The 20,764-nt window shown below is 56.0% G+C and overlaps 2 protein-coding genes across 2 annotated transcripts; one reads left to right on the top strand and one right to left on the bottom strand.

The window, feature by feature from the left end:
- Positions 1–2,188: 2,188 nt before the first annotated feature.
- SYNGR2 (synaptogyrin 2) lies at positions 2,189–6,012 on the top strand. The gene is made up of 4 exons (XM_055408466.2): positions 2,189–2,349; positions 4,208–4,445; positions 4,791–4,930; positions 5,021–6,012. The coding sequence occupies exons 1-4, from the start codon at positions 2,251–2,253 to the stop codon at positions 5,216–5,218; spliced, it is 675 nt and encodes a 224-aa protein (XP_055264441.1). The 5' UTR covers positions 2,189–2,250; the 3' UTR covers positions 5,219–6,012.
- A 1,637-nt stretch (positions 6,013–7,649) lies between these two features.
- TK1 (thymidine kinase 1) lies at positions 7,650–20,753 on the bottom strand. The gene is made up of 7 exons (XM_055408465.2): positions 20,597–20,753; positions 20,450–20,481; positions 19,138–19,248; positions 15,550–15,643; positions 8,429–8,518; positions 8,030–8,149; positions 7,650–7,937 (listed from the first exon to the last, which is right to left on the bottom strand). The coding sequence occupies exons 1-7, from the start codon at positions 20,744–20,746 to the stop codon at positions 7,734–7,736; spliced, it is 801 nt and encodes a 266-aa protein (XP_055264440.2). The 5' UTR covers positions 20,747–20,753; the 3' UTR covers positions 7,650–7,733.
- Between the last annotated feature and the right edge of the window lie 11 nt (positions 20,754–20,764).

Below are 20,764 nucleotides of genomic sequence, written 5' to 3'. Positions count from 1 at the left end.
TGATTTACAAACTAGGTTCCCGCTTCTTCAGTCTTTGGCCACTGGATAAAGCTGGTGCTGTTCCAGTCACGGCATTGGTTTTGTTAGTGTCTGTGCAAATCCAATCAGAAAAAGAAGGGCCCTGGCTGAGATTGGGGGGGTCTCAGCCTGGGCTAGGACCCCCAGTGTGGACCTGGTTGACCAGTTTGGTAATACCCGGTCAGCCTCTTCAGTGGGCTTTCTCCAGAAGTCTGTACTTGAAACTCTCCTTGTCTTACCTCCAAGTCTCCTCTTCCCAAATCTGTGCTTTCCAGACACCAGGCTCATGGGTGGGCCATGTCGGCTCTCTGAGCCCGTTTCCCCTTTTATAATGTGGGGCGTAGAGGGTCTGTGCTTCCTTTCCAGGTGATTCAGTGCCCCCCTTTATTTAGTGGGGTGACTAAGCCTCCTGCCCCTCCTCCTGCCCAGGGCAGGAGGTGCCTGATGCACTTGGCACCAATAAAATTCCTGGAGGCTTTGGGAAGGGGATGGCTGGGAGGTGTGCTAGCCTCACCTGGACGCTCAGCCCCTTTGTCATCAAGGTTGGGACCAGAAGAGGCAGGCTTAGTACAGCCCCCAGGAGAGAGAGCCCTGGGCCTTACTCCCTGTGGAAGGACCCTCCATTTGAAGAAATGAAGAATGATGGAAAAGCCCACCAGACTGGATCTTGCAGCCTTGGGGTTCTTCATCAAACATACATGGTGCTAGTTTGAGGGTTTTAGGATGGGATGGGGTGGTGGCAGGGGAGGGGAGGTTCTAGGAGGAGGGGGCTCCATGAGCCCCTGCCTCAGCTGCTTGTCACCCATCATCCAGGTCTGGAGAGGGTGGGCTGGAATGTGAAGGCCCAGAGGCACCAACCCACTCAGGGCCACTGCTTCCCCCCACCCCAGAGTGGCACCCCAACTCCTGGTGGCGTCTGGCCCCACCTCTCACCTCTGTCTGTCCAGCTTACCTGGAAGACTCCGAGCCCCACCTGGCCAGCACCCCCTTATTAAGCCTCACCTGCAACCAGGATGGCTGGCACTCCTCCCTGCCGAGTCAGCTTGAGGCCCCTGGAGAACTACCCCCCAACCCCCAAACTCAACCCCCACTCCCCACCCACTCACCAGACACATAGTCATTCCAGTTTGGACGCTCTGAGCCATTTCCGGAAAGAACTGGATTAAACTCTGCCCCCTGCCTGTCACCCTGGGAACTTCCTTTCTGTCTGCACACCAGCTTGGAGCCTGGAAGTCGGCCCACACAGAGCCCTCCCTACAAGGCGTCCGGGCTGGGCTGGGTCTGGGAAGAATTGGGAGGGGCCGTGGTGTTGGAGAAGACTCTTGAGAGTCCTTTGGACTGTAAGGAGATCCAACCAGTCCATCCTAAAGGAAATCTGTCCTGAATATTCACTGGAAAGACTGATGTTGAAACTGAAACTCTAGTACTTTGGCCACGTGATGCAAAGAACTGACTCATTTGAAAAGACCCTGATCCTGGGAAAGATTGAAGGCAGGAGGAGAAGGGGACAACAGAGGATGAGATGGTTGGATGGCATCACTGACTCAATGGACTTGAGTTTGAGTAAACTCTGGGAGTTGGTGATGGATAGGGTGGCCTGGTGTGCTGCAGTCCATGGGGTCGCAAAGAGTCGGACACGACTGAGCGACTGACTTGAACTGAACTGTGGTCTCGAACCCTCGCAGGCTTAGCTCCAAAGAGGAGGAAAGAGTGACAGGCCAGGCGGGGAGGGGTTCAGGCTGTGGCCCCGGGGCTGGGGTAGAACAGGGGAGAAGAAAGGGGTGCATAGGGGCCTGGGTCGTGGGCAGGTGGGACCCAGATGGGCTTCTAGAGGAGCTTCCTGGAGGAGGAGGCGGGGATGCAAGGGCAAATAGTGGCTGGAGCAGAGGGGCGAACCCTCCTTGCGACCCTCTCTTCCCGGGGACTCTCTGAACCCTTTCTAGCAGCTCTGCGGGCCGGCATCGCAGAGGGACGAGACCCCGGCCGAGACGTGGGCTGGACAATGAGCCCGCGGCCGCTGGACTGATTGCGGCCGCTGGCAGCGCAGGCCAGGCCAGGCCGTCGGGGCCCGGCGGCAGCCTCGGCACCGCCGCTCGCGTTGGGCGGCACTTTGCCCTCGGTCCCTGGGGCGGCGCTGGCCACGCCCCCGGGGGCGGAGTCGAGTCGGGGGCGGGGAGGCCGCCTGGCTCCCCGGCGATCCGTGGCGGCGGCGGCGGCGGCGGCGGCGGCGACATGGAGAGCGGGGCGTACGGCGCGGCCAAGGCGGGCGGCTCCTTCGACCTGCGACGCTTCCTGGCGCAGCCGCAGGTGGTGGTGCGCGCCGTGTGCTTGGTGAGCCGGGGTGCGGGGCCGCGGGGACCTTACTTCGTCGCCAGGCCGGGGGCGGCGAGGGCGAGGGGGCCTCCGCGCGCCTGAGCGCGCGACAGGTGGCAGCGGCCGAGGCCCGGGGGCGGGAGCGGCGCGCGCGGGGCGGGCGAGCGGGGCCCGGGACCCTGCAGCCGCTCACCACCACCCGCACCCCGGGGCCCGCCGGGCCCCCACTCCGATCCCCGCCGCCCCCCACCCCGGGCCCTGCCACCCCCACCTCCCGGCCCGGGCACCGGGTGGCCCGGGAGGCGCCGCCGGGAGCAGGCCCGTCGCCCTGCTGGCAGTGGGAGGAGTTTGAGGCGCCTCCAGGACAGGTGGCCAGCGTGCGGCGACTCCCAGCCTGGGGGAATTCATCCGGAGGGGGCTTTCCGAAGCCACGTGGGGTGCAGGGGGTTACGGGGGAAGGCCTGGCCGCCCTGAAACAGAGCCTGTCTTCCACTCAAGAGCAGCCCATATGTCTGCTTCCCCACCCAAGGTCAAGTGACCCTAGGCTGTGGCCCTCCCCCTGAGCTGGGTGAGCCGCTCCAGCACCAGGTTACTGGGGCAGGAGGTTGGTGGGAGGTCCCCTGCTCTTGGACAACCGGAGCTCAAAGCTGGACAAGGTGTTAGGCAGCCCGCAGGCAGAGCGCTGGGCCTACTGTAGACACATCGCACCTGCCTGGGGCTGGAGCCCTGTGAGTTGCCCTGGTGACACCCTCATCTGCACTCTGCCTGACCTGTGGGGTCCGACCCCAGGAGCAGATGCCCATGTTTTGGGATGGCAGTGCCAGGAGTCAGGCTGGCACACTGCTCCCAGCATCCAGAGTTCCGGCTTCATCTCCAGCTGGGGGTGGGGCTTGTGACTGCCAGCTCCAGAGCCTATTGAGAGGGCCTTGTGCAGGCAGGCAGGGCAGGCGGGGGAGAGGCCTAGGCTAGTCCCAGAGGGAGCCAGGTGTCCAGACTCACATATGGCGGGGTTGGGCAGTAGCCTTTCAGTTTGGGGTGGAGACAGGTGATGTGAGGCTGTTCCCAAGGGCCTGGAGCCCCTCCCAGAGTTGTGGGTACTGCACCCTCTTGACCCCCTACCCCAGTGCCTCCAGGGTCTGAGTACAGAGCTGTGTCCACAGGCCTGCTGGGCAGACCTGCCTGAGGTACCCTGTGTGGGTAGGACCCGCTATGGGCAGAAGCCAACAGGGATTCCCTGGGAGGCCAGTGGCCAGGATGCCAAAGAGCCCAGAATTCTTTGTAGGAGGAAAACTGGCCAAACTGGGGAGTCCAGCCTGGAGCAGGGAAGAGTCGGAGGGGGCTGTGGGAGTAGGCAGTCTGGGGACACGGTTCAGTTCAGAGGCATGGTTTTCCTGAAGTGGGAGGAGTTCTCCATCACTGGGTGTTCAGGCAGAGGCTGGGCGCTGGAGAGGTGACTCAGGCAGGTGGTGATCAGGGGGTGAGACTCCAAGCTTGGGTTTCTCTGACTTTGTGAGAAAGTCACTGTGCCATCCTGCTTAAAACTCACTAAAAGTGGGAGTGGTCAGGCAGAGCCATCCCCAGGCAGACAGCGGGGCGGGCAGTCCCCTCCCAGGAGATACCCCGGCATTCCCCACTGTCCTCAGTCCAGGAATCCCCAGGAATCCATGCCCCTTATGAAGGTTGTCTGGAGAAGCGAGAGGGGAGGGGACTCGCTCCCCAAGTTCAGGAAGGGCTGGGTCGCCGACCTCCAGCAGGGGAACAGCAGGAGCGGCGGAGGCCAGTGTCCCCTCCCGTCAGGGTCCCACTCCATGTGCTGCCTGGGGGTGTGGCCCACAAGGGTGGCAGTCACTCAGCCCTGCCCCTGCCTCCCGCTCAGGTCTTCGCCTTGATCGTGTTCTCATGCATCTTCGGCGAGGGCTACAGCAACACCCACAGTTCTCAGCAGCAGTACTGCGTGTTCAACCGCAACGAGGATGCCTGCCGCTACGGCAGCGCCATCGGGGTGCTGGCCTTCCTGGCCTCGGCCTTCTTCTTCGTGGTCGACATCTACTTCCCCCAGATCAGCAATGCCACTGACCGCAAGTACCTGGTCATCGGTGACCTGCTCTTCTCGGGTATCGGCCAGCTGGCTGCACCTCCATTTGATCTTGGGGTGAACAGGATCAGCAGTGTTCCCAGAAGCTCTAGGGGGCTGTGACTGCAGGCTGGGGAGGGGTGGGAGCAGCCCCAGGTCTCCTGACTTCGCCCACGGTCAGGCTGGCACACAGGGATTTCTCACCATCTGCTGGGACCCCCTGGAGCTGAGTGGGACTTGGAGCAGAGCCCTAGAGATGGCATCCTGTCCCCACCCCAGCTTTTGCATCAGCACCTCTACACCCCTGGAGGCTGCTCGCTCCAAGGGGGCCCCTGTCCTCCTGCCGCTCTGTGGAGCTAACCTCCCCGCCCCGCCTTTGCCCCAGCTCTCTGGACCTTCCTGTGGTTTGTTGGCTTCTGCTTCCTCACCAATCAGTGGGCAGCCACCAAGGCAGACGATGTGCGTATAGGAGCCGACTCAGCCCGGGCGGCCATCACCTTCAGCTTCTTCTCTATCTTCTCCTGGGTAAGTGGACCCAGGGCGGGCCAGGGTCCCGGTGTCTCTGGTGAAGGGTGGTGCAGGGCTGAGGAACCCAAACCTCGGGGCTCCCTGCAGGGCGTGCTGGCCTCCCTGGCCTACCAGCGCTACAAGGCTGGAGTGGACGACTTCATCCAGAACTATGTGGACCCCACTCCAGACCCAAGCACGGCCTACGCCTCCTACCCGGGCGTGCCTGCGGACACCTACCAGCAGCCGCCCTTCACCCAGAATGCCGAGAGCACCGAGGGCTACCAGCCGCCCCCTGTATACTGAGCTGCAGCCAGGCCGGTATGGGAAGGGAGGAGGGTGCCTGGGGGCCTCCCCTCCTCCCTGGCTCCTCCCCTAAGGCTTGGCTCCTAGAGCCGCTGGCCCCTCTCAGTGCACCTGGCGCCTGTCCGAACTGACACAGGGCCTGGAGAGAGAGCCCTGAAGTGCCTGTGCCCCAAGGGCTTCACCCACCACTCCTCGAGGGCATTTTTTAGGAAAGGGTTTTTAGCTAGACATGTATTGTTGCTTTTAATGACCGGCATCCCTACCTGGAATAGCTCCAGGCACCCGATGTGCTGTTTTGACAAGTGCCTTAGCTTCTCCCCAGCCCAGGAGCCGGGCCCACGTCCAGGCGCCGGTGGCCGCAGCCATTTGGGGTTCTCTGCCAAAGATGAGGCCGCAGGGCCTTCTCCTTGCTCCTGCTGCGGGCGCTGGGCGGGAGCTCCTTCCCTCCTCACTCAGGTTTGTTCCGCCTCAGCCCCCTGCCTGCTCTGCGGGCGGCCGGCCGTCTTGGACCTGTGGTCACACTCTGTGCCACTCCTGGCCGCCGAGGAGCAGGTCTGGTGCCCACCCCAGGGGGTACCCTGTCTCTGATCCTGCCCTGTGGCCGCAGAGAGGGGCTTTGCCTGACAACACCCAGCTTTATGTAAATATCCCAGCTGTGTCAGGTGTGGGAGGCACCCACAGCCCCCAGGCTGCTCTGAATGTGTATTACAAAGCCTTGGGGGAAGGACGCACAGCACCCTTGGATTCTGTTAGACTAATTCTGGAGATGGAATAAATGGTTTTCTCATTCATAATCTTCATTGTCATTGGTGGGGCCTCTCCCTAGGGCTGGGAGGAAGAGAAATTCCGCCGAGGTCCAAGCTGAGGCCTTATGGAACCTGAGTTGTGGCAGCCTGCCCCTCCGCTGTGCCCAGCAACTCCCCCCACCCCCACCCCGCCTGGGGTCTCATGCCTCACACTGCCCTCCATCAGCATCTTAAAATAGAAACTGTGCTCAGCTTGTAAATAACACAGCTTTTCTGGGCCGCCTTGCCAGGGTCCTGGCGTTCCCCTGGAGGGGTAGGGGCCCTCTGCTTCCTGAAGACGGAGCTCAGGACCCCTGCAGCCCGTCTCAGACTCTTGGGGAGCCGGCCTAACTGCCCAGCCCACGCCAGGGAATGAGCTCCGCTCAGGCAGGAGGCCAGGACCCCTGAGGCAACTCTGGACTTCCCCTTCCGAGCAGTGAGAGGGAGCTGTCAAAAGTGGGCCCCAATAGTTTCATAATCCCGAGTAAAAACTAACAGGGTTTGGGGATTATGGTCTGATGGTGGTACCGCACCTCTGTAACCTGGGACCAGCCACAAGCCAGTGGGAGGGAGAAGCTGGGGTAAGGTGGGGAACTGGGACCCCATCTGCACGGGCCACACCCACAGCCCAGGCCCACCCCACCCTGGAGCACCCTCACCTTCCTCTAAGCTGCCCACAGCCCGCTTCCCAAGGCACAGCAGAGCTGGTCTTCCTGGCTCCTGAACTGTCAAGTGTCTGTTTCACAAAATAAAACCTGACCTCACAGCCCCAGCTGGCAGCACAGACCAAGGCTTCATCTTTCCAACCAAGCCCCAGGCTCTTGCATCCACCCATCTTGACCTGAAACCCGCCCAGACAGAAGAGCAGGCAAACATGCTTCTTAGAACACTTGATGCTCATCTCTCAGTTAAAAAGATTTGTGGTTAAGGGGTCAGGAGTGCTAGAAAAGGATTTGAAAGGAAATCCCCATACCTGAATCATGTCAGAGGTGTCTATAGTGAGACCTGGGGAATCCCAGACAGTTAAAAGAGAAATATGCTTTTACCAACCAATAAATTTTAATAATAGTTATCAGTTCCACACACACACAGCCCCCACCTCCTTAGAAGACAAGTCCATGGGAGCTGAGCCCAGAGCTGGGTAAGTGTCACCCACGTCTAATTCTGGAGAAGCTGATCGCCGTATCAGGAAGGGCTTTCAGCCAAAAGGAAATAAGAACAAGTCCAGCCATCCCCAGGGGCGGCGGGCAGAGGGACCAAGTCTTTGCATGCGAGGAGGCCCACGCTGAGCCAGAGGGACTGGGGTATGGACTGCCCAGTGAGAACAGAAACTCAACAGCAAATGCCACAAAGGGGGAAGAACCAGCGACGCCGATGTCACAGCAGCTTGCGGCTTGGCCTCACCCCAAGAGGGACGGCTGCAGAGGCCAGACCCCGCCCCGCAGGGAGGCCAGCTCCGGCCTGGGAAGACTGCGATCGCCCCGCAGCCGGGATGGGAACTGAGAAAAGTCGGTGGGCAGGCAAGGAGGGAAGTGTGCAGTGCAGACCACCAGCCTTGGCCTTGGCCTGGAAAAGGGCGCAGCAGCAGGCAGACTGCTGGTGAAACCTCCACCCCCGCAACCCCACCCCTCCCCCACTTCCTCCTCCAAGAAGGCCGGGCAGCGCCAGGGGGCGGCAGCGGGCGAGCAGGTGGCCGGTGTGCGCGCCCGCCCCGGGGAGGGGCCAGTGCCTCAGTTGGCCTGGCTGCACTGCAGGATCTGATGAGCGGCAAACAGCTTCCGCGCTCCCGGGGCCTCCGCGGGCTTTCCCAACGTCATCGGGCAGTTCTCCTTATTCTCTTCGCTGTCCAGCACGGCGGGCTGACCGGAGGTCTTCTTGAAGTAGCACAGGCGGCACACGGAGTGGTACTTGTCTGCTCCTCCGATGACCTCGACCTGACCGTGAGACAGGAAGCGCCCGGGCTGAGCGAGAGGGCGGGCCGCAGCGCCCCACCCCTCGCCCCTGGGAGAAGGCAGGGGGCGGCTACCTCCTTCTCCACGCCCAGCCTCTTGGTGTAGGCGGCCTCTCGGAAGCACTCCATGCACACCGCCGTCAGCTTGACCACGCTCTCCGCCAGGGGCACCAGGTTCAGGATGGTCCCAAAAGCCTATACAATCCACAGAAGGACGGGTGCACACTCATTTCGCCGGGTGGGCTTTCTCTGAAGACCCCGACTCACAGCCCCGAAGCCAGGAAACTAAGGCCTTGCCTTCCCCCAGAGCACCAGCCCGAGGCAGGTGGAGTCAGGGACACCCCGGGAAGCTGGGTCTGGCTGGCTGGCTCGGGCATGGTGTGGGCATCCAGGGCGCACTGGGCTGTCCCTCTCTGTGTGCTGCCCAGGCCCCTCCGTCCCCGGTCCCACCCCAAGCTGGACCAGACACTTCACCTTCCTCTGGAAAGTCCCATCCAGCGCAGCCACGATGACAGTCTTCCCCGAGTTGGCCATGTTCTCACAGAACTCCACGATGTCAGGGAACTGGAGGGAAGGGTGAGAGAGGAGGAGGGAGTGAGCTTCCGCCCTGGGTAGCTGCTTCCAGGAGCTGCGGACACGCTGCCAGGCCCAGAAGCTCCAGCTACCCAGATCCACGTGGAGCTGAGAACAGGGCAGCCCCAGCCCTCCCACCCAGCACACCCACAGCTTCCCAACTTGCTCCCCTATCACACCAACTTTCTACAGCAGAGCCAGGCTGAGCTCCAGGCTAGGCACCCGGACCTGCCACCAGGGTGATTCAACCCAGGTGGAGCGGCCGTCTGCGACCGCAGTGGACTAAAGCTCGGATCCAACGCTGCCTCGGGCTTGAACCAGGTTCTCTCGGTTGGACCCATTAGCTGTGACCCTGACAATGATTTCAAGTTCCTGAGCCCAGGAAAAGGCAAGGAAGGCCCCTGGTGATGTTTAAGGATTAAGGACACTCAAAATAACTTTATTACATATGCTATTTGGCTGAAAGGCAGGCTCTGTGTGTTTGCTTTTTTTTTTCTTCTTTAAACATAATGTGCCATGTGATGCCTGGAGAAGGGGCAGGAGTTCCACTGGCCACTTAGAGAGGATGGCTCAACACACCACCTGCAGAAAGTCACATACTTGATAAATTTCATTTCAAGTGGCCCAAGGGGCCACTACTTAAACGAATCCTTTGGTGACCTTTCACTGGTCAATCATCTATCTGGTCTGTGGGTTGGGTGAAGTGGGGAGTTCTGGTGTTCAGGCAAAGGGTCTCTCTCCAAGCCACTCGTGGAGGTGCGTAGTTACAAGACCTAAGGGCTCAGCCAGACGAGGACCAGGACAGGACTTAGAGAACCCAAACCAGGTCCAGCGGGTTCACCGAAGCCAGATCTGACCGCCCTCTGCAGGGCTGGCCGAGCCTGCACTATGGAAACGGCACCTCCCACCCCGAGGCTCCAGGTGAGGCCCCTCCTTTTCTCTAAAGGACTTGTCACAGGTCACAGAAATGCAGCCCCAGCCTGCAAGGACCTGTCGGCCAGTGCCCCCCACCCCGACCCCCGCTGTCACAAACAAAACTGTTTCTAGACACTGCCAGAAATCCACGGGGAAGGTGGAGAGCAGAACCGCCCTGGGAGAAGCACCTTCTTCATCGCACCCTCCCTGTCCAGACACGATCCCTCCATACCAGGGTTTGGGGACCGCCAGGCGACCTCCACCATGCCTGCTAGTGATGCCCAGTCAGAGAGCTCAGTGCTTCCACCTGAACTCTGTGCCCTGTTCACATGCCACCCCACTCTCTGCCCAAACACTCAACCCAGGGCCCCCAGCAGGGGTTCCTGAATGATCCAAGGCACAGTCAGGGCTGCCCAGGTTGTCAGCAACATCCCAGAAGGCCCACTGGTAACCAACCACGTACTGACGTGTGTTTCTATCGCCACTCATTTTTCTAGGTTATGTTATGGGTTGACTTGTGAACCCTCCCACTGCCCCCCAAATCCTTATGCTGAAACCCTGACCCCCAATACCTCAGAATGTGACCTTATTTGGAGAGAGGGTCTTTGCAGAGGTCATCCAGTAAAAGTAGGTATGTAGGGTCGGCCTCACTCCAGTATGAATGGTGTCCTTGCAAAAAGGGGAAACTTGGACCCAGGGACAGACAGAGAAGACAAATGTGAAGATGCAGAGAGCAGATGGCCACCCGCACGCCGCGGGGACCGGCCTGGAACAGACACTCCCTCGCGGCCTCAGGGGGAACCCGCCCTGCCCACACCTTGATCTTGGGCTCCCAGCCTCCAGAGCTGTAGGAAATGAATGTCTGTGGTTTAAACCGCCTGGTGTGCAGTGCATGTTACAGCTGCCAGAGACCCCAATACAGGTTACATTTAAAGCGGGACTTCAGAGGACCTAGCAAACGCAGAGTTTCCTTGGGAGACAAAAATGATCACCACAGAGGATCCAGCGACAAAAGCAACAGGAGGGGTTTCTTGACAGTCACAAGCCTTCCCATGTGGTTCATCTGCCAGCCCAGCACCAGGGCTGACCTGCCGAGAGCCGCTTCCTGAACAAGGTATGATGGGGGGGAGAGGAATGAAAGCGGCAGAAGCGGAGGTCAGGCAGCCAGGAAGGAGATTCGTCCTGTTGTCATGTTGCCCAGAGGTGGCGGCCTCGTGATGCTCGAGGGAAGCACCCCAGCCCTGCCCAGGCGGACACCTTGCTTCCTAGCAGCTCGGCTGGCATTGAAGGTTGCAGAGGCCACAGCGGGGGACAGGGCGAAGGATGTGACAGTGAAGGATTCAGTTGCTCCACCATGAATGGTAAAGACTAAATGAGATGCCCAGATCAAACCCAGAGGCAAATAAACCAGGAAGAAATATTTACAGCATGTTTAACAAAGTGGCACTGGTTATATCACGTGACCGAGAAGAAAGACAAACCAAGAGGAGGCTCTTTACAAAAGGAGAAATACAGGGAAACCGCCAGCCACCCAGTAAGAAAAGAGAAAGGCAGTCAGAACAGAATATGTGTGTGCAGCCACCACCCCCTGCCCTCCATGGGGGATGTCTTCAGAGACCCGGCAGTGCCCGCCCCCCTCCTGCAATCCATCCATGCCCCTCCAGCAGAGGACCGTCCTGGGCGGCTTCCAGGCTCTCCCAGGGTGAACGCTGAAGTCCTTCCTGCTGACCAGGTCAAAGCCCCTGATCTGGAGCACACTCTTGCCTGGGAACTTCACCCCATTTTCCTTCCAGCCCCTTTCTGACCGTCCTCATAAAGCATGATCCCCACTGGGGCTCCACCTACTCACACGGCCTTTCTCTCCCCTAGTTGCCAAAACTTTTACATATCTCTTTCCCCCAGCTAGAATGGAAGGGCAAGGGCGAGACTGTGGCTGTACCTCCAACACCTAGAACACTGCCGCCATATGGCTCAAGCTCAGAAAACACTGGATGAATAAGCTCGACCCCTTGACCAGTGATTCCAATACACCAGATGACAGCCCAATGTCCACCCACACGTCCATCACAGCCTTTAAGTGCTGCACTCAAGGGGCTGGGTCATGCAAGACATGGTACGTTCATAAGGATACATTCATAAGCATAGGTGTCTGTTGATGTGGAAAGATGGTCATAACACGTGATATGAGCCGGATCTATCAATAGATTATATGTATGGAGATTAGAAGGATGCAGACCAAGATGTTCTGTGATTTTTGTTTTGTTTTTCTGGGCAGCGAAAGAGAAGGGCAGGCCAGCGGCAGGAGCTGCCTGCACTCACTGTGGGCCTCGGGGTTGCTGTGCTGAACAGAATTAATTTCATACAACTAATTTCATAAGCTTCTGGCCCGGTCACACAGGACAAAACCAGACCCCTTCTAGGGAATTCCCTGGGGGGTCCAGTGATTAGGATTCAGAGCTCTCACTCCCGTAGACCCGGGTTCAATCCCTAGTCCAGGAACTAAGATCACACACATTGTGTGGCATGGTCAAAACGAACAAACCAGACTCCTCCCTAAGCATGTCTGAGCACGGACAGAACGTAAGCATCACCTAAGCTATGGGGTACCAAATGTCCCCCCTCCTGGCTAAAGGAGTGACCCCTGCTGCTTCGGTCCCCTGGTCCACCCTCCCTACAGGAGACGTTTAAGATGCTGGTTAGAATCATCGCCCTTCCCAGGACACCAAATCAAGAGCCAAACTGGCCTCCAAAACCCTCCCCGGAATGACCTGACGCCACCCCCATTTCCTAATAACCAAGCCCTCACCCACACCCCCCAGTTCTCATGCCAGTGTCTCCCTGCAACTACAATCCCCAGTTGTTCAGTTCTGGGGCTGTTCCTGGTGGTCTCTGGACAGAAGATGTTGGTAGTCAATTATGGACTTTCTTCTTAGGTATAGTCCTTCCTGACTTTTCCTAGATGACCCCCCCCCCTTCCTACTTGTGGTAAAACAGAGATAAGACCAGCACTCAGGGTGACACCGCGAGGCTGGCGTGCCCAGGACCCAGCTGCCCGCCTATCACTGTACCCTCAGCTGATAGCTTGGGGACTTCAGACACACCCCTCCCTGACACCCCGTCTGCACAGGAAGGATGAAGGAAGGGAAGGGCAGTCCTTTTGTCGGGTCCCACATTGAGAGGCAGCCCCCGGAACCCCAGACTTCTTGCTAAGTAAGACCCACAGGGGTGAGGATAGAACAGAAGCTGGCGATGTTTCTATAGGGGGTTTAATGAACACTTGTGATGGAAACTCAACTGTGACTTGCCAGGGAGGAAGCAGCCATAGAAACAGGGAACAGAACTGGGGGTCAGGTGGCCCACCAGCTCCTGAACCAGGGCACTTGGCTCTCAACCAAGGAGGTGTCAGAAGAGGAAGGTCCCTGCCAGGGTGTCCAGCTCAGCCCTGAAAACACGCTTTACCTACAGCCAGGGAGCAGAGTGGTTAGCAGGCACACACTGGGCCTGAGGGATGGGAGAGCTTCCCCAAAGCTCACAGTCCTTGATCTGAGAGCCACCCCCCAAAACTGACCCAGGCTCCCCAGAGCCTTCTGGAGATCAGAGTCTAGAAGAGAAAGCGAAGAGCTGCAGCCCTGTTCTCACCCTGAACCCCTTCTTACCCCAAGTCCTTCCACCATGAAGCCACAAGAGAAAACGAATACGTGTGTGTGCATGAAGAGGCCAGCTAAGACACAGCTGTGTTCAGAAGCAAGCTGACCATCTCTGAGGTCAGAGGTGGAGTGGACACGACAAGGTGGGTGAATAGACAGATGCAGCCTGGCTCCCAGAGCAGGTTCCAGGCAGCTGGCAGTCCATCTCCAGAGGGGAACACACTGAAAGATATGCCCAGTGTGGGGATAGGATCCCCAGTCTCAGGTGGGAGGGAAGTAGGGGGCTGTGATCACCGTAACAGAGCCTGAGACATCCCTGTAGGACATTTCAGCCCGAGCCACTGGCTCCACCCTGCCCTGGGACCTGGAAGGTAGGGCAGGCAGATTGCCAACCACTCACCAAACAAAGAAAAGTATTTCCTTAATTTTCTATTTCCTCTTCCTCCAGGGCATAGCAATGGACCAAATGTACAGATAAGGGAGCCATATGCCAAAAGTCCAGTGGTGAGAAGGCAGCAGAGGCAAGGCGCGCATGCGGACCCTGGCACATGGAAACCACCCAGGGACCCACTGGGTTCTAGGGACCTCCAGGTTCTCCCCTCTACTGTCAGCATGCCACCCGGAATGATCTTGGAAGTCACATGTGCAGACAGGAGCCTCATTAGCAGGCCATCCCACCACTGAAGACTTGGAATAAATTTCTTTCATGGTAAGCTACTGAAAATTTGGGTTTATTTGTCACAGGAGCTCACATTACCCTAATATAATGGGTGGAGGTAGGGGTTGAAGTAAACTCCCTCGGGAGTTTTAGTTTCATCCATTCAAGACACACTTGCAGAAATAAAACACTGCAAAAACGCTGGAGAGAAACTAAGATCACAAGAGACAACCCACAAGCTCAGCCAGAGAACACACTCCTAATGACCCGGATGCAGAGTGAGCTGGAAACGACTTTAAAAAGAGGTTTCCAGAAAGACGACGGAAGGAGCAGAATTGATTCTTAAACAAGAGTATCTAAATGTCCATCAGCAGATGAATGGATAAAGAAGATGTGGTACATATCTACAATGGAATATTACTCAGCCATTAAAAAAGAACAAAATAATGCCACTTGCAGCAACATGAATGGACCTGGAGTGAACTAAGTCAGAGAAAGACAGATATCATATAATATCACTTATATGTGAAGTCTAAAAAAAGAAAGGTACAAATGAACTTATTTACGAAACAAAAACAGATGTAGAAAACAAATTTATGGTTACCAAGGGGCATGAGGTGGGCGAGGATAAATTAGGAGATTGGGATTGACATATACACACTACTATATACAAAACAGATAACTAATAAGGACCTACTGCATAGCACAGGGAACGCTACTCAATATTCTGTAGTGGCCTATATGGGAAAAGAATCAATAAAAAAGAGTGGATGCATGTATACATATAACTGATTCACTTTGCTGTACACTTGAAACTCATACACTGTAAATCAACTCTCCTCTAATAAAGCGAAAACAAAAAACCCAAGAGTAGATTGTTAAATAAGCCACACCCAGTATAAAACAGGATAAATAAAAACAAGACCTCCCTGGACGACACTGTTCTGAGAGGGAATCCCAGGAAAGTGATCGGAGAAGCCCTCTCCTGAGCTCTCAGGCATGCGGCTGCTGCTCTTCCAAAGCAGCAAGGGGAAATACCGGCCAAGTGCCACCCCGCTAAAACCAGAAAACAAGATAAAGCCATTTTCACATCGAGACCGGGAGAGCTTCCCACCAACACAGCCTGGCTGCAAGAACTACTAAATTATGCATTTCAGTAGGAGGGAAAATAAACCCATAAGGAACAAGCAAGAGGGACTTCCCCAGTGGTCCAGCGGCTAAGACCCTATGCTCCCAATGCAGGGGGCCTGGGTTCAGCCCCTGGTTGGGAAACTAGATCCCACATGCCGCAACTAAGATGTGGCGCCGCCAAATGAATAAATAAATATTAAAAAAAAAAACAAGCAAGAAGCATTAATGAGCCAAACCAAACCAAACCCTTCCTTCTGGTATTGAGAAATGAAATTTTTTTGTTCATCACAAATTTTTTTTTAAGGTACAATAAATTCCATGTAGCAGTAACACAGAGGGACTTCCCAGTGGTGGTCCAGTGGCTGAGTCTGTGTTCCCAATGAAGGGGGCCCAGGTTTGATCCCTGGTCAGGAAGCTAGATCCCACAGGCTGCAGTGAAGACTGAATGAGACCCAAGCAGCCAAATAAATATTAAAAAAAAAAAACTCAGTAACACAGAAAGGAGTAAGGGGAATTCAAAGGGTTTTTAGATACTAGTTAAAGCAAATTAACTTAACAATATTTACCTACTTAAAGATCAGAAATAGAACCAATAACCTCCAAACCAGCAGAGGAAAGAGGGGGACTTCAGGGGTCCAGAGGAAGAGCAATGTCAGGACAAGTCAACTTACAAACTGTCCTTCGTCAATGCCTATGACAGCCACGCCCTGGGCATCCTGGATCACGTCCCGGAGCAGACAGGCTGGCAGGGCCTCCATGGTGTTCCTGGGGACAGAAAGCCAGAGTGTGGGCAAGGCAGGCGACCCTGAGGAGGCCAGGAATCAAGATGAGGGGCTAGGGAAGCGCCCTCACGACCACCCCCTCCTTGCAAAGCAGGTCAAGCCATCTGCCCAGAGCTTTGAGAAGTTAGTGCCCGTGGGAAGGCATCTGGGAAGGAGAATAAAGGTCTCTGTTCAGAAAACCAGTTATTCAACACGAGCTACTTCACTTTACGCTTTGGACTGGAAATTAGCAAGGCCTGGCGTGCTGTGATTCATGGGGTCGCAGAGAGTCGGACACGACTGAGCGACTGAACTGAACTGAATGTAAAGGTCAACCTGGATGCCAAGCTCTTCTCTGCTGTAAGGGGAAGGGAGGGGCCAGGGCACAGAAGGGGTTAACTCATGAGGTTAATTACAGGGCCCATGATGCTTTGGGGATGAATGAAATGTTTTAATTCCCTTTTAAAAATCAGAATAAGGGGCTTCCCTGGTGGCTCAGTGGTAAAGAATCTGCCTGCCAGTGGAGGAGGCACAGGTTCGAGCTCTGATCCTGGAAGATCCCGCATGCTGCACAGCAACTAAGCCCAGGTGCCACAGCTACTGGGCCTGCGCTCTAGAGCCTGGGAGCTACGACTGAAGCCCATGTACCACAAGAGAAGCCACCCCAGTGAAAAGCCTGCTCCCCACAACTCGAGAGTGGCCCTCGCTCACCTCAACTAGAGAAAAACCTAAACAGCAAGGGAGATCCAGCCCAACAAAAAATAAAAATAAATAAATAATTTAAAAAACATCAGAATGTGACTCTGTCTGAATTATTTTTGTCTTTCTAGCAATGTAGTCATAGAGTAAAATTTTTTTCTTTTGATAGAGGAAGGGGCCCATGAAACTCTTACCATGGTCCCGGACAGACCATTAGCACCAGAATCTAAGACTCGCAGACCCGTGCACCAGCAGAGATAAGCTGGGAACACCAACCAGCAGCCCAGTGACCTAGAATTCCCTCCTTTGGACTCCTCTGGCTGATTACAGGATTTCTTACAGACCATAGAGATATTAACAGGCAGAGTCGGCACTCAAATCCACATTCATGCTGCTGCCTCGTGTGTCCTAAGGGCGGATTCCCACCCAGCAGAGTATGAAAACGAAAGGCAGCATGTGGGAATGTTCCAGTGCATTAAATGACTCAGTGAATCCCGCCCTGCCCCCACAGCCAGGCCTTCTGGAAGAGGAAAGCTAGTTCTTTTTCTTCTTTTTAAAAAGTCCCTGTCTTTCTACAATGTTATTTTCTTCTGTTTCCATTTCTGCCTGCTCCTCTGAACTAGCCTTGCAAGGGGCTAGGAGCTTCCTGCATGTTCTGCAGTTTGCAGCTAGAGTGGCTCAGACCATAAAGAATCTGCCTGCAAGGCAGGAGACCTGGGTTCAATCTCTGGCAACCCACTCCAGTATTCTTGCTGGGAAAACTCCCACGGACAGAGGGGTGGCAAAGAGTTGGACACGACTGAGCAACTTTCACTTCACTTTTAAAACTATGCCATAGTGATTATCTTACCAGTTATCTTATGGTCATCCTGCTTCAAGCTCTGGGAAGAGTGTGAAACTATTTCCTGCATTTTAAAATCCCCACCCTTCCCCAAATAAAGAAAACCAGAGAGCAGGCAAGGCAGTAAGCTGGTTCCATCTCTAGCAAGAGTAGTGTCTCTGGAGCTTTGTCACCCTGCCAAGCGCTCGGCTTCTGCTGGGGCTTGTCCAGGCCTCTACAGCCTATGTCAGAGAGGGTTTGTGACCCTGGGGCAGAGCTTGGATTTCACCCCACTGAACAGACGCCAGAAGCTGCACTTCTATTCGCTGCAGTGTTGCGTCTACTGCGTCACTGTCCTCCCCTGATGCCCCCCGAGTCCCATGCGGCGGAGGCCTATGTTTTAGGGATGAGAAGGCAAATTTGGAGATGTAAATGACCTATCTGCAACAGACAGCAGGTCGGGGAAACACCACTCAACGTTTAACTTAACTCCGAGTCCAGGGCCCTCTAAGCCTCAGCACCTGCCCACCTTCAGAACCCCACTCGTTAGCCTATGAAATCACCCAGCCTGTAAAAACTAACCACGCCAAACGTTGACGCCATTCTCTCCTTCCGAGATGGGCCACACTCTGTCTGTGGCGTGTTTCTCTCTAAATAAATCCACCTTTTACACCTCTCAAAAAGAAAGAAAAAAGCTCCCACCCTGAAACCACACACAGCATGGCCTTGATGCTAGGAGCTCAGGTGGACAAGTCTGGAAGACAACAACAAGTGTCTCAGGCTCCAAAATATCAGGCCCTAATCTGCTGCACGGAATGGCAGGAATGGTACTAGATTTCCCCTCCCACCTTCAGGCAGTAGACTGAAATGTCCACAGGGCGCAGGCAGATAAACATAAAAGGGGGCTGCTCGAAGGCCACGAGACGACGCGAAGTCATCCAGGACAAGCCAACTAAAGATTTAAATAATATTCACTCTGCAGGCCAACATAATCAGCCTGCACCCTCCATGGAGGTCAAGAGTAGTATCCTTGGTCAGACACTACTGACATTTGGGACTGGATCATTCTTTGTCGTGAGGCGGTCTGTGCATCGTAGAATGTTCAGTGGCATGCCTCTACCGACTAGTTGCCATCATGCCCTTATCTCCTCCTGTGGTTCAGTTCAGTTCAGTTCAGTTCAGTCGCTCAGTCGTGTCCGACTCTCTGCGACCCCATGAATCACAGCACGCCAGGCCTCCCTGTCCATCACCAACTCCCGGAGTACACTCAAACTCGTCCACAGAGTCGGTGATGCCATCCAGCCATCTCATTCTCCGTCGTCCCCTTCTCCTCCCGCCCCCAACCTTTCCCAGCATCAGAGTCTTTTCCAGTGAGTCAACTCGTCGCATGAGGTGGCCAAAGTATTGGAGTTTCAGCTTTAGCATCAGTCCCTCCAATGAACATCCAGGATTGATCTCCTTTAGAATGGACTGGTTGGATCTCCTTGCAGTATAAGGGACTCTCAAGAGTCTTCTCCAACACCACAGTTCAAAAGCATCGATTCTTCGGCGATCAGCTTTCTTCACAGTCCAACTCTCACATCCATACATGACCACGGGAAAAACCATTGCCTTGACTAGACGGACCTTGGTTGGCAAAGTAATGTCTCTGCTTTTTAATATACTATCAAGGTTGGTCATAACTTTCCTTCCAAGGAGCAAGCGTCTTTATCTCCAGACATTACAAACAGACTCTAGAAGGCAAAATCACCTCCACTGGGTTAAGAACCACTGGGCTTAAGTGGTTCTTAAGTCCCAAGAAAGGCCAAGTTGTAGGGTACCATGCCAAGCAACTAGGAAAGTTTGCAGATTTAAACGGTTCATTGTCAGGCATCGTTATTAACCATCCCCTCTAAAGAACTGTGACAGTATGTTCTGTGAATTTACACTGGGCTTCTCACAAAAGGTGTGGGGACAGGACAGAAAAGGCAGGGACTGACCGGTCATGTGTGGAGAAGAGGCTGCTATAACGCGTGTCTTTGGCATATTTGATCACCAGGCACTTGTACTGGGCAATCTGGAAGCGACGGACCCGTCTCATCAGCTCAGTACTGCAAGGTAAGGCCCAAGCGTTAATGTGGGCGAGGAAGACCCCATCAGCTCAAGCTGGGTTAACCACTGCCTTCTGGGGGTCTACAGCCTGAGTCCCAACCACGGAGGGGAAGGTTGCAGGGCAGGGTGTGGGAAAGACCTTTGAGAACAGAGGGGGCCCCAGCACAGAGTTTCAGTCTAGACCCAGGAGGGAGGAGCATGTCTGGGCAGGAAGTCATTATCTATGGGGAGGGTGTCAAGGAGGGGCCCTCCGGTGGTCCAGGGAAGGGCTGGAGGAGTGGTTCTCTCAGGGGCACGGTGGGGTGGGCAGAGGCAAAGACCACATGCGGGGGAGAGGGGGCCCAATTCCATTCCAAAATCATCTCACCCCACAGTTCCTCACCTAATCTGAACTAGCAGAACTTTTTGGTGCAACAAGGAAAGCACCGAGTCTGTGTCCATGAGCCCACCCTGAGAGCCTCACCATCGTGGGCAAGGGCTTTGAGCTGGAGGGCTCTGCCCCAGGGCCATGTAGGAAGGGGTCAGGGGAGTTACTGGGAGCTCGCAGGCCCCACCTCGGTCTGGGATTGGGCCTATCACTTCAAGGAAGCGAAGGTGCCAGAGCCTTGACTCTGCTGTGTGTAAGGGGAAGGGAGGGGCCGGGGCACAGAAGGGGTTAACTCATGAGGTTAATTACAGGGCCCATGATGCTTTGGGGATGAATGAAATGTTTTAATTCCCTTTTAAAAATCAGAATAAGGGGCTTCCCTGGTGGCTCAGTGGTAAAGGATCTGCCTGCCAGTGGAGGCCATCTAAGGAAACAGTCACACTGGAAGGAAGCGACAGACCCTGCAGGGCGGTCAGGGCCCGGCCACCGTGCACACGCCCTTCAGGTGGGGCTTTAGAGGGGCTAAACGATGACCAAACGATGACCAGCTCCCGGAAGGATGGGTGGTTGCATGGCCCCAAGCGGAGGAAGGTCTGACGAAAATGGGAGGAGCGCCTCCTCCGCGAGGGATTCCACGGAGGAGAGACATTCTGGGCGGGAAAGCGGGGTCGGGCAGCGGGAGATGTTCTGGGGGGGCCGGTGCTCTGATAGGGGCCGCAGGTTTGGGGCGGGGTGGGGGGCGTCAGGGGTGGACGGCGACCCAGGGGGCTGGAGGAGGAGCAAGGAAGCAGAGGAGGAGGTCCTGGGCCACCCCCGTCCCGCAAGGTCATTACCTTTTTCCTGAGAACATGGGTCCGAGAATCACCTAGGAGAAAAGCAGAGGTCACTTCGGGCCCCGGGGTGCACGGATATCCAGGGACCCCCCCCCCAACCAGTCACGACTCCCGACCCTGACTCCGACCCCGCTCCGGCGCCCGCACCTGGATCTGCCCTCGGGTCTTGCTGGGGGAGCCTGGCAGCACGTTGGGCAGGTTGATGCAGCTCATGGCACCTTCAGGGACCTGGCAAACCGAGCACTCTGCGCCGCTGCCGCCGCCTAGCAGGCTCCCGCCGATTCCCGCGCAGGGCATGTTAGCCCAGGCGCGCGG

Source organism: Moschus berezovskii, chromosome 20 (assembly GCF_049115385.1).
Source record: "Moschus berezovskii isolate FMDL1 chromosome 20, NW_MosBer_1.0, whole genome shotgun sequence".
NCBI classification, from domain to species: Eukaryota; Metazoa; Chordata; class Mammalia; order Artiodactyla; family Moschidae; genus Moschus; species Moschus berezovskii.
This window is presented reverse-complemented; position numbering and strand designations above follow the sequence as displayed.

Excerpts from the sequence above, each read along its gene's own strand:
- TK1 (XM_055408465.2), bottom strand. The coding sequence starts at position 20,746 with ATGCCCTGCGCGGGAATCGGCGGGAGCCTGCTAGGCGGCGGCAGCGGC. Across the intron at positions 8,150-8,428 it reads ATGGGACTTTCCAGAGGAAG|GCTTTTGGGACCATCCTGAA; the intron begins GTGAAGTGTCTG and ends TGGATTGTATAG. Across the intron at positions 7,938-8,029 it reads GGCTGGGCGTGGAGAAGGAG|GTCGAGGTCATCGGAGGAGC; the intron begins GTAGCCGCCCCC and ends TCTCACGGTCAG.
- SYNGR2 (XM_055408466.2), top strand. The coding sequence starts at position 2,251 with ATGGAGAGCGGGGCGTACGGCGCGGCCAAGGCGGGCGGCTCCTTCGAC. Across the intron at positions 4,446-4,790 it reads CGGTGACCTGCTCTTCTCGG|CTCTCTGGACCTTCCTGTGG; the intron begins GTATCGGCCAGC and ends CCTTTGCCCCAG. Across the intron at positions 4,931-5,020 it reads TCTTCTCTATCTTCTCCTGG|GGCGTGCTGGCCTCCCTGGC; the intron begins GTAAGTGGACCC and ends GGCTCCCTGCAG.